The 11,778-nt window shown below is 55.6% G+C and overlaps 1 protein-coding gene across 1 annotated transcript in view; it reads left to right on the top strand.

Annotated features, from left to right (window-relative positions):
• RRM1 (ribonucleotide reductase catalytic subunit M1) overlaps positions 1–11,778 on the top strand; it is a 17,225-nt gene that overhangs the window by 2,913 nt on the left and 2,534 nt on the right. Inside the window, exons 3-17 of the mRNA XM_015634593.2 lie at positions 88–265; positions 713–813; positions 1,397–1,456; positions 2,123–2,162; positions 3,261–3,423; positions 4,180–4,321; positions 4,855–4,938; positions 5,200–5,361; positions 5,881–5,960; positions 6,387–6,588; positions 7,073–7,222; positions 8,105–8,326; positions 9,211–9,287; positions 10,108–10,243; positions 11,183–11,315. Coding sequence (XP_015490079.1) covers positions 88–265; positions 713–813; positions 1,397–1,456; positions 2,123–2,162; positions 3,261–3,423; positions 4,180–4,321; positions 4,855–4,938; positions 5,200–5,361; positions 5,881–5,960; positions 6,387–6,588; positions 7,073–7,222; positions 8,105–8,326; positions 9,211–9,287; positions 10,108–10,243; positions 11,183–11,315 — 1,930 coding nt within the window. The remainder of the gene's footprint in view (positions 1–87; positions 266–712; positions 814–1,396; positions 1,457–2,122; positions 2,163–3,260; positions 3,424–4,179; positions 4,322–4,854; positions 4,939–5,199; positions 5,362–5,880; positions 5,961–6,386; positions 6,589–7,072; positions 7,223–8,104; positions 8,327–9,210; positions 9,288–10,107; positions 10,244–11,182; positions 11,316–11,778) is intronic.

Here is an 11,778-nt window from a genome sequence, read left to right as displayed (position 1 = left end):
TCCCGTTTGCTTTCCCGGTCCCACGCGGTGCTGCGGGCGCTGGGATCCACCCGGGGCTCCCTGACCTGGGGCATTTCCCTCCTGCAGGCCCAGATCACCATGAAGGTGATCCAGGGGCTGTACAGCGGGGTCACCACGGTGGAGCTGGACACTCTGGCCGCAGAGACCGCGGCCACGCTGACCACCAAGCACCCCGACTACGCCATCCTGGCCGCCCGCATCGCCGTCTCCAACCTGCACAAGGAGACCAAGAAAGTCTTCAGTGGTGGGTGAACGTCTCCAGCTGCTGGGGGGAGAGACAGAGTGGGAGGTTTGGAGCACAGAAATATGGAAATCTCTCAGGTGGGAGTTCCTGAGGGCCCAGGCTGGCAGAAAATGCCATGGAGATGAACCCCACGAGTTCCCAAGGCAAATGGAATTGCCTGCTTTATGAAAAGCAGTTGTAGAAATGGAATGGTGAAAAATGCAGTGGATTGAGATCAGGTTGTGCCCACTTTCCTCCCCATTTGTTGTTTTTTACAGCGGGGTTTTGGCAGCATTTGTAAGCGCTGTGTGTTGCTCAGGCTGACAGTGTGAGCAGAGGAGCAGGGGTGTGTGTGAGGGGCTGGAGGGGGTTATTCCCGAGGGTGGGAGTTCCTGCCTTGCCCATCCCTCAATCCCAGGGACAGGGACAGGCCTGGACGTGTCCTGCTCACATCCCTCTCCCTTGCAGATGTGATGGAAGATCTCTACACCTACATCAACCCTCACAACGGGAAGCACTCCCCAATGATCTCCAAGGAGACTCTAGACATAGTTCTGGCCAACAAAGATGTAAGTACTGGGGTTTTTTTTCACTCCTGAACTATTGCACTCATTCTTGAAGACTTCAATAAAATTTGCTTTTCTTATTTTTTTAGCAAACCATCTTTGTTTTAGGATAAAAAGCCAACAGAGAAACCAGTGCAGGGAATGAGTGGAGAGTGTAAGAGGGGATGTAGGAGTTTTCTTCCTCTGTGGATGTTTTTGTAGTAAAATTTGCTTTCTTGGATGTTCCAATTGCCATGATCAGCACAAGTAATTAATTTGAGAAGAAGTACCTTGTGCTGGAGCGAAGTGAGGCAGCACAGGAGGGAGAGAGGAGATTTGGGTTCAGTTTCCAGGTCATTCCAGGTCTGTGTTCTGACCAGGAGGTTCCTTTTGTCCTTTGGTTCTGTGTTTTGTTTGTTCTTGTCCAATTAGATTTCAGTAAATTCATCCAAAAACTGTGTGAGAAGAGGTTGTTGAAGCTGAGGGAAGTGCTGTTCCCTCTTCATTGCTGTGCTGGGATGCCCCTCACACCCCAGAGCTTTGGGGCCAGCAGGGATAACATTGTTTGTTACACCTTGTAAAAGTCACTTTTGGTATTTCCTGCCAGCGCCTGAACTCTGCCATCATCTACGACAGAGACTTCTCCTACAACTACTTTGGCTTCAAGGTAAAGAGCACATTGCTCCTGGCTCTGTTGGGAAGGGTGGCAATGCTTTGGAATCGTCTGGGCTGGGGCACAGGAGGAGGTGGGACATCAGAGGGGCTGTGAAGATGAAGGGACCTGCACAAAGCAGCTGCCCAGTGGGATAAATCATGGAATTTCCTTGCTGCTGGAATATTCTGACAGTTGGGCTTGGCTTCCAGCACATCACACTGAGTGCTGCTGGATGCCATTCCTAAAGGAAATACTCTGATAAGCCCAAGGAGGGATTTTTGCTTTTCCCCTTGTTGAGGGGCAGCTCTCAGTGTGTCCTCCACACGTTGGTGCTGCAGCAGCTGCCCCAGCAGCCCAGGGGCTGCTCTGCTGCCCTCACTCCCAGCTCAGCTGTGCTGCTGTGCTTTGGCTCTGACTGGGGCTCAGGGTCTGGAGGGATCCAGAGAGCTCCACTCTCTGGAATCCAGAGCACCGTTGGAATCTTCCAGTGGACTTGTGTAGTTTCAGTCATTAATCACCTGATTAAGCTAATGAAGAGAGCAGCAGCAGCAGCAATCAAGGGTGGTGAGGCCTGGGATGAGGGGTGTGGAGGTGACTGAGTTTGGATTTAACAAATTCAAACCTGGAGTTAAAAATTCAAACCTGCTTGTCTGCTAAAATCCATCATCTCTTTTAAAGACTCTGGAACGCTCCTACTTGCTGAAAATCAACTCCAAAGGTAAGGGCTGGTCCTAGTGCTGAGCACTTCTTAAAAAATTGGAGTTAATTTAAATGAAATTGAAGCTGAGTTTAGATACTGTGCTGTCAGTGATGCAGGCCCTTGGCTTGGATATGCTGGGACACCAGAAGGGTCAGAGATAATTCATAATATCATAAAGCTGAAACATAATTAGATTCTGGAGTGCATATTTGATTGCATTTGACTGTTAATACAGGTGGGGTTTTTTCCCTTCTCCATGAGAGCAGTTGAGCATTGGAGCAGATTGTTCCTTGAGTTTTTCAAAGCCTGATGGGATGAAGTCCTGGATAACCAGGCCTGGTGCTCTTCTCAAGCAGGAGTTGGGCTGGGGAGCTCAAGTTCCTTCCAACCCCAATCACTCTGGGATTCCTTGTAAACTCTGGCTCCCAAGTGCCCCACTGCAGCGTTTGGAGCTTCCTGCTGTGACCTCTGTCACTGGCACATGGAGTCTCCTTGTGCCTTGGCATCCCAAAATCCTCCTGCCCTGGGCTGAGCCCCAGCGTGGGCAGCAGGAAAGGGATTGGGATTGTGCCCTGAGCCCCCTGAGGTGAGACCCCACCTGCAGAGCTGCCCCAGCCCTGGGACCAGCCCAGGGAGCAGCTGGAGCTGCTGGAGAGAGCCCAGAGGAGGCTCCAGGATGAGCAGAGGGATGGAGCAGCTCTGCTGGCAGGAAAGGCTGGCCCAGCTGCCATTGTTCAGCCTGGCCAGGAGAAGCTTTGGGCTGAGCTCAGGGTGGCCTTGCAGGGCCTGAAGGAGCCCCAGGAAAGCTGGAGAGAGACAATTGCCAAGGGCTGCAGGGCCAGGAGCCAGGGAATGGCTGCCAGGGGCAGAGGGCAGGGCTGGATCTTGGGATCTTGGGCAGGGATTGTTCCCTGGCAGGGTGGGCAGGGGCTGGGATGGAATTGCCAGAGCAGCTGGGGCTGCCCCTGGATCCCTGGCAGTGCCCAAGGCCAGGCTGGACATTGGGAGCTCCTGGGACAGTGGGAGGTGTCCCTGCCATGGCTGGGGTGGCTCTGGGTGGGCTCTGAGGCCCTTCCCAAGCTGCCCCATGGAATTGGCTGCTCTGTGTCCCTGCAGTTGCTGAACGCCCCCAGCACATGCTGATGAGGGTGTCTGTGGGCATCCACAAGGCCGACATCGACGCTGCCATCGAGACCTACAACCTGCTCTCGGAGCGCTGGTTCACCCACGCCTCGCCCACGCTCTTCAACGCGGGCACCAACCGCCCCCAGCTCTCCAGGTGCCCTCCCTCTCTCTCCTGCACCCTGGGCTCCTGCATCGCTCAGGGATCACATCTGCTCGGCTGAGACGGCCTCTGGAATGAGCAGCTGAGTTTCTGTCTGTGTTGATGAAGTTTAGAGCAGCTGCTGTCACGTTAGGGCTGTATTGGGGAAAAGTGCCCAGGTTTCTGTAAACTCTAGAGATAATGGAAACCTTTGCATGGCTGTATTGTATTGGGAAGTTCCTGATGTGCATGGCCTGCTGCAAGTTAGCAGGTGACTGCTGCTAGTTGTTCTCTAAAAGCAGCAACTGTAACTGATAGGTTTTTGATATTATATATATCAGGAAAAGGATTATATTTTATGAAGATTTGTATCAATGTATTGGGAAAAGGTTCTTCTTTCCCCAGAGGCTGCTGGCACTGCCCAGGCTCCCCAGGGAATGGGCACGGCCCCGAGGCTGCCACAGCTCCAGGAGCATCCAGGGATGCCCAGGCTGGGCTTGTTGGGGGGTCTGGGCAGGGCAGGGGGGCACTGGGGGATCCTGGGGGTTCATTCCCACTCAGGATATTCTGGGATTCTGGGATTAAAAGTGTTTGATAGCAGAGGTGTCAGCAGTACAAGTACTGCTCCTGATGTTTTCTGTTTTGTCCTTTATTCCACACCGCTGGGATTGCTTTGTGGAGCACACCAAAGGTCCCATGTTTGCCCTGGTTTTTGCAGCCTGGTGAAACACAACTTCTCCTTTGTCCACTGAAACCATTTGTTTCCTTCAGCTGCTTCCTGCTGTGCATGAAGGACGACAGCATCGAAGGCATCTACGACACCCTGAAGCAGTGTGCCCTGATCTCCAAGTCTGCTGGGGGCATTGGCCTGGCCGTGAGCTGCATCCGTGCCACGGGCAGCTACATTGCTGGGGTGAGTGCCCAGCACAGGGACCCTGCTGCTCCCAGGAAATGCCCTCACACTGCTGCCTGTCTCTCAGTTCACAGCACTGAGCCTCCCTCACTAGTCCCTTGGCCTAAGGCAGGAAGGTTGGTTTTCCTCGGTGTTTTGGCTTCCTAACAGAAACCCTTCCTAAAAGAGGATCTCATTATTCCACTCTTTGGTCAGACAGTTCCAATGTTTATCTATTAACAGCACAGGGACTTGTGCCGTGGCCCTTTGCCTTTCTGTGTCTCTGACTGCCCCAGACTGTCTGTGGATGTGTGTTTGGGGTTTCTTGTCACAGTGTGTGTCAACCCAGCAAGCCTTTAGGTGGGAAGAGGTTAGGAGAGCCATTTATTAACTCTGGGATGTGTAGCTGTTATACAGGTTTTTGTCAGAAAAGGAGTGGGGAAGGGACTAGAAGCAATTGGTGGTGATCAGTATTAGAGCTCTGCAGACTGAGCAAAGACCCACAGGAAATGCAGGGAGCTGCTTTGACTGATGTTTCTCCTGTGCCTCTGCAGACAAACGGGAATTCCAACGGGCTCGTTCCCATGCTGAGGGTGTACAACAACACCGCCCGCTATGTGGATCAAGGTGGAAACAAGGTACCTTAACTCCAGAGGGGAGCCTGGGCTGATGGGGGAGCTTCCACACTGGGAAGGGTTGTGCCATCAACATCAGGCAGCTGATGCAGTGGTTGTGGGTGACACATAATCATAAAAGGGCATTTTTCCCCTTGTGTTGGTCCCTGGTGTTGCCCCCACAGTTCCCAGCTCGTTTGGGGTGTTGTGGGCACTCAGGAGCAGGGCAGGAGGTTTCTCTCCAAGGACAGTTTGTTCTGATCTGCACTGTGTTCTGTGTCCCAGAGACCTGGAGCTTTTGCCATCTACCTGGAGCCGTGGCACTTGGACATCTTTGAGTTCCTGGACTTGAAGAAGAACACTGGGAAAGAAGAGCAGCGAGCCAGGGACCTGTTCTTTGCGCTCTGGATCCCTGATCTCTTCATGAAGCGAGTGGAAACCAATCAGGTGAGAGCTTGGCTGGCACAGAAAAGGCCTGGGAGTGGAGGAGCAGCCCTGCAAGGAGCTCAGGAAGGGCTGCAGAGCTGCTTTGCTCCTTGTCCCTTCCAGGACCTTCCTGGAAGAGCTGCTGCACCTTGTTTGAGAACTTGGCTGTGCAGGTGGGGCATGGAGCTGGACAACTCCAGCTCGGTGTTTTGCTCCAGGGCTTAATCTTACAGCCCATGACTTGTTCTTGGACTGTTGGGCTATTTTGACTCTGGGGTTTCCTTAAAGCATCAACGTGTTCTCAGTAAATTGTTCTTCTTGTGCCTGCTTGTATTTCACAGAATCCCAGACTGGTTTGGCTTGGGAGGGACCTTAAAACTCCCCCATTCCCCGCCCTGCCATGGCAGGGACCCCTCCCACTGTCCCAGGAGCTCCCAATGTCCAGCCTGGCCTTGGGCACTGCCAGGGATCCAGGGGCAGCCCCAGCTTTAATTAACAGAGTGCCTAAAGATTTCCTGGGAATATTTTTCCCCCTTACAGGACTGGTCCTTAATGTGCCCGAATGAGTGTCCTGGCCTGGATGACGTCTGGGGAGAGGAATTTGAGAAGCTCTATGAGAGGTAGGAAGAGTGAGCAGACCTGTGAGTGCTGCCATGCTCTCCCAGAGCTGCCTGTGTCCCGTGGGATGTGGGGCTGTGGCACAGGTAGAGGTGGCCACTGTGCTCCCTGTCTGATACAATGTGAGGATGGGGATGTGTCCTTCACACTGTGAGCTGTCAGGGTGGAGCTGTGTGTGAATGACATTTGAGATGTTGGAGGGACAGTGTCCCTGCTGGAGGGACATCCTGGAGCGCTCTGTGGAATTGCTGTTCTGCTGTGGTGGGAGATTTGTGTCCCTTCAACAAGGGCAGTGCTGCTGCCCTGCTGTGAGGGCTCCCCGTGCAGAGCTGAGCTCAGGGCCTTGGTGGCCCAGAGCCCGAGGGGTTGAAAGGGCTGTCCCTGCTCCTGGGGGCTCTGGGGCTGACGGGGCTCCGCGTGTGTTGCAGCTACGAGCGGCAGGGCCGCGTGCGCAGGGTGGTGAAGGCCCAGCAGCTCTGGTACGCCATCATCGAGTCCCAGACCGAGACTGGCACCCCCTACATGCTCTACAAGGACTCCTGCAACAGGAAGAGCAACCAGCAGAACCTGGGCACCATCAAGTGCAGCAACCTGTGCACCGAGATCGTGGAGTACACCAGCAAGGAGGAGGTGGGTGCACAACGGGAGCTCGGGGAGCCTGGCAGTGCTCCTGTGGCAGCGCTCTGGGATGTGTCTGGATGCTGCCTGGGGAAGGGAACAGGCAGCTGAGAAACCCCTGACCTGAGTACTCACAGCTCTTCCACTGACTGTGGCTTCCCTTCCCGCTCCTGGGGAGGATTTGGGATGACACAAGACATCCTTCAGAGGGACAGCGACAAAGAACAAATCCGCCTTGGAAATTCCTTCCAACCCAGAGCCCTCTGGGATTCTGTGTGAGGATGGTTTCCAGGCAGCAGCACTGACCAGGGCAGGATTTTTCCAATTTCCACTGGACTATCCTGAATGGTCATTACCCTTTGCACAGCTTGTGACGTGTCAGAGGACAGGGGGGTGCGCTTTGCCAGCCTGGCAGGTTCCCTGGCGGGTTGTTTCTGTGCAGTTTGGGGCAGAGCTGGGTGTTCTTGGCCCGTTCCCAGCCGGTGTCTGCCCACAGGTGGCCGTGTGTAACCTGGCCTCCATCGCCCTGAACATGTACGTGACCCCCGAGCACACCTACGACTTCAAGAAACTGGCTGAGGTCACCAAGGTCATCGTCCGAAACCTCAACAAAATCATTGATATCAACTACTACCCTGTGCCAGAGGTGAGTGCTGAATCCTGCCCACAGCAATCCCAGAGCAGGCTGGGACACAAGGAATCACAGGGGAGCTCCCCAGGCCTGTTGGGAGCCTCCTGAACCACCTGTTGCCAGGTGGGACCTGTCAGTGCCTGCCTCAGCTTCAACCCAGAGCACTCCTGCACTGAAGCACTCGTGGGAAAGCTTCCCACTCTGGTTCTGCCATGGGAGTTTTTTCATGTGCAAGGATTTCCATGAAGCACTGACCAGCAGTGGGAACAGGGTGGGAAGTGGAACAGGGAGAAGGATCCTGGAAAGATCCTGAGAAAGTTTAACTCATTTTGGTTGGTTTTACAACTCCCTGACAAGGTGGGGGCAGCCAGGTGGGAATCAGGCTCTGCTCCCAGAGAGGAGGGGAAAGGACACGAGGAAATGGCCTCAACCTGTGCCAGGGGAGGTTAAGCTGAACATTAGGAAAGAGTTGTTGATGGAAGGGGCTGTCCAGGCCTGGCACAGACTGCCCAGGGCAGTGGTGAAATCCTCATCCCTGGAGGGGATTTAATATCCATGTGGATGTGGCACCTGGGAACATGGTGGCCTTGCCACTGCTGGGGAACAGTGGCACTTGGTGGGCTCAGAGGGGTTCCAACCTCTTGATTCTGTGATTCTGCTCTGTTAAATGTCTTCATTTATCAGAACGTGCTGAGCGCTCACTTCTAAATCCCAGCTCCCTTTGGGTTAAACAATCACAGTCCGTGCTGAGGTCAAACAAACTCGGCCTGGGCGTTAGCAGACGGTGTCAGGGTGTGTGGTGTGTGGATGCAGAGCTCATGGCACGCTGCAGCAGGAGGTTCTGCTCCCAGAGCCCCTCCCCAGCCGTGCTGGGCTGACCCCTGTCTGTCCCCGCAGGCCGAGCGCTCCAACCGCCGGCACCGCCCCATCGGCATCGGCGTGCAGGGCCTGGCTGACGCCTTCATCCTCATGAGGTTCCCCTTCGAGAGCGCCGAGGCTCAGCGCCTCAACCAGCACATCTTCGAGACCATTTACTACGGGGCCCTGGAGGCCAGCTGTGAGCTGGCCAGGGAGCACGGCCCCTATGACACCTACGAGGGCTCTCCGGTCAGCAAGGGGGTGAGTGCCTGGGGCCGGCACAGGGAAACACTCTGGAGAGCTGGTCCTGTGCCTGGGCTGCTGCAGGGACCTGCAGGGACCTGGTTCATGGCCAGGGGAGCTGAGTCAGCCGTGCCCTGGAGCCAGGAGGGACATCCCTGTGTGGGGACACCGGGGCCACCAGCACCGGCCAGAGGGGAGGGACTGTCCCGCTCTGGGCTGGGGCAGCCTCACCTCCAGTGCTGGGGACAGCTCTGGGGGGCTCAGGAAAAGATCAGAAGCTGTTGGAAAGTGTCCAAAGGAGGGACACGGGGATGGGGAAGGGTCTGGAGGGGCCCCACGAGGTGACTGGGTCAGTTGAGCCTGGAGGAGCCTGAGGTCAGAGCTCCCCGGGGCTGCAGCTCCTCCCGAGGGGCAGCGCAGGGACAGCTCTGGGCTCTGCTCCTGCCACAGGGACAGCAGCAGGGAGCGGCTGCAGCTGGCCCAGCAGGGATTTAGGTTGGCTTTTAGGGCAAGGCTCTTCTTTCCCCAGAGGCTGCTGGCACTGCCCAGGCTCCCCAGGGAATGGGCACGGCCCCGAGGCTGCCACAGCTCCAGGAGCATCCAGGGATGCCCAGGCTGGGCTTGTTGGGGGGTCTGGGCAGGCCAGGGGGGCACTGGGGGATCCTGGGGGTTCATTCCCTCAGGACATTCTGGGATTCTCTGATTGAAAAAGACAAGCAGCCTGTGCTGGCTGTGCCCTGGAGCAGTCACAAGATGGAGTGTTTGCTAGGTCACACTGGAGCTTCACTGAGATCTAATTGGAGAGAAGAATTAAGAGAAATAACAGGTCCATTTCCAATGGGATTTATAAAACATGGAGCAAAGAGTGCCCTCTGTGATTTGGACCAAACTGTGTTCCTCAGATCCTGCAGTATGACATGTGGAATGTCACCCCCTCTGACCTTTGGGACTGGAAGGCTTTGAAGGAGAAGATTGCCAAGTGAGTAACCCTGTGCAGTTTGTGGGAGATGTCAGATGAAACCCAGACTGGGTTGGGAGGGACCTCAGAGCCCACCCAGTGTCCCCCTGCCATGGCAGGGACACCTCCCACTGTCCCAGGAGCTCCCAGCCCCAGTGTCCAGCCTGGTTTTCATATGAGTGTGGTATGTTCTGTCTGCTAAAGGCAGGGTCCAAGTGTGACAGCAGCCCCCACCAGCAGATCTTTCCTCTGAGCTGTTTTTTGGGTGGCTTTCTCTCATTTTTGTCCTTCCAATGCTGAGGAGCCCACCCTCACTGCTCTGCTTTAGCTGCCCTCTAATTCCATTTTGGATGCATCCAGCAGGAAGATTTGTGTTCCCATTAAATGAGGAATGAGCCATGAGCTGGCCCTGGGGGCTCCCTGCTGCCAGGGAGAAGCTGAGCCTTGAACATCCTGAAGACAGGAATCACTCAGGTGTGGAGTGCCTGGCAGGGTCCAATGCTGTCTTTTTTGCTCCAATTTTTAAATGTGGTCAATCTGTCCCCTGTCCTGTGTGTGAAGAAATTTCAGCCTCTCTGTGGGCTGCTGTTTCAGCTCTGCCTCAGGGCTGTGGATTGTGCAGTGCCTGGCAGATTGTCTCCCCTGCACCCCATGCCACGGCTGAGTCATTTGGGAAAGCCTCTGATGAAGGGTGGGAATAGCAAAGCCCCTGATTCCATTCCCCTTGAGCCACGGCGCCAGTTCAGTGGTGCTTCCCTTTCCCTGTGAGCCATGTGAGGCTTTGCAGGTTTCCCACTGCTCTTTCCTGTCCTGCCTCCCTGACTTGGTGTGTTGTCCCCAGGTACGGTGTCAGGAACAGCCTCCTCATTTCCCCCATGCCAACAGCCTCCACTGCCCAGATCCTGGGCAACAACGAGTCCATGGAGCCCTACACCAGCAACATCTACACACGCAGGGTGCTCTCAGGGGAGTTCCAGGTGAGCTCTGGGGACAGCTCTGCTCTTGGCTGCCTTTTGTGACTGAGGAGGGGGAGGCCTGACTCCTGGGGGCTCAGTTCAGCTGGGTGTTTGTGTCCTGGCTGCAGGGGGAGCACTGGGTGTTCCACAGTCACCGTGGAATAGGTGAAATCAAACAAGTGCTGCTTTTGTCTGGGAAGATCCTTCGTGGGGCCTCAGTGGGCTGCAGGAATAACTGCTGAGGGGGTTGGTGATGTGATGGAAGAGTTGAGGCCATGGTCTTGAGAACAAAGCACTCAGGGGTCTGAAGGGGCCAGGGAACAGCTCCACAGGCTCCATGGGGTCGGTCACATAGGAAAGGGAGTGAAACAAGTTCTGGAGGCTGCAGTTAGCAAAGACCCCTCTGGGCACAGGGGGAGGCTGTCCCTGTGTGGGAGGTGTGTCCATCCCCTCTGGGGTGTCTCAGTGCTCTCCATTCCTCCTGGCTGCAGGGTCACCCCAGACAGGAGGATCACTGCCCTGCCTCCCTGTGCAGGGCTGGGGACAGGGACCCCAGTCCCAGCTGGCAAAGGTGGCTGTGTTTTATTCCCAATTCTCAGCCTGCCCCTGCTCTGTTCTTTCCCCTCCTGACATCAGTCTCGATTGTTTACACCCTTGATTAGGAACTCGGGTTGTGGCCAGTGCAAGATCTCTCCTTTTCCCATCTCTTGGAGTTCCTCATGCAGGGCAGTTCCATACAGCCCCCTTTCTAATTTCCCATGTCCAGCAGGATCCCAGCATGGTTTGGAGGGACCTTAAAGATGGTGTAGTGGCAGCTCCTGCCGTGGGCAGGGACACCTTCCACTGTCCCAGGCTGCTCCCAGCCCCATCCAGCCTGGGACACTTCCAGGGGAGAGTCTGTCAGGAATGAGCAGGATCTTGTTCAACCATTTAAAAACCTTTGGCTTCTCCCCCTCCCAGGTTGTGAATCCCCACCTGCTGAAGGATCTCACGGAGAGGGGCCTGTGGAACGAGGAGATGAAGAACCAGATCATCGCCCACAACGGCTCCATCCAGGTACAGGGGGAGCAGGGCAGGGACTCCTGCCAGGCAGGTCCTGCTCCTTCAGGAGCCCCACTTTTCAGGAGGATGATAAAGGGGTGATTAGGGAACATCCTGAGCTGGAAGGGATTCCCCCAGTGCCCCCCTGCCCTGCCCAGACCCCCCAACAAGCCCAGCCTGGGCATCCCTGGATGCTCCTGGAGCTGTGGCAGCCTCGGGGCCGTGCCCATTCCCTGGGGAGCCTGGGCAGTGCCAGCAGCCTCTGGGGAAAGAAGAGCCTTGCCCTGGTCTCCAGTACATGGATTCATGTAACTGCTGTGGGGGAGCAGAGGGTGTTTGCAGACATAGGATGTCCAGAGGAGGCCACCAAGTTATCAGAGGGATGGAGCACCTCTCCTGGAAGGCTGAGAGATTTGGGATTGTTCAGCCTGGAGAAGAGAAGGCTCCAGGGTGACCTCATTGTGGCCTTCCAGGACCTAAAGGAGCCCCAGGAGAGCTGGAGAGAGACAATTGCC

This window comes from Parus major, chromosome 1 (assembly GCF_001522545.3).
Source record: "Parus major isolate Abel chromosome 1, Parus_major1.1, whole genome shotgun sequence".
NCBI lineage: Eukaryota > Metazoa > Chordata > Aves > Passeriformes > Paridae > Parus > Parus major.
The sequence above is the reverse complement of the archived record's forward strand: the minus strand, read 5'-3'. Positions and strand labels throughout refer to the sequence as shown.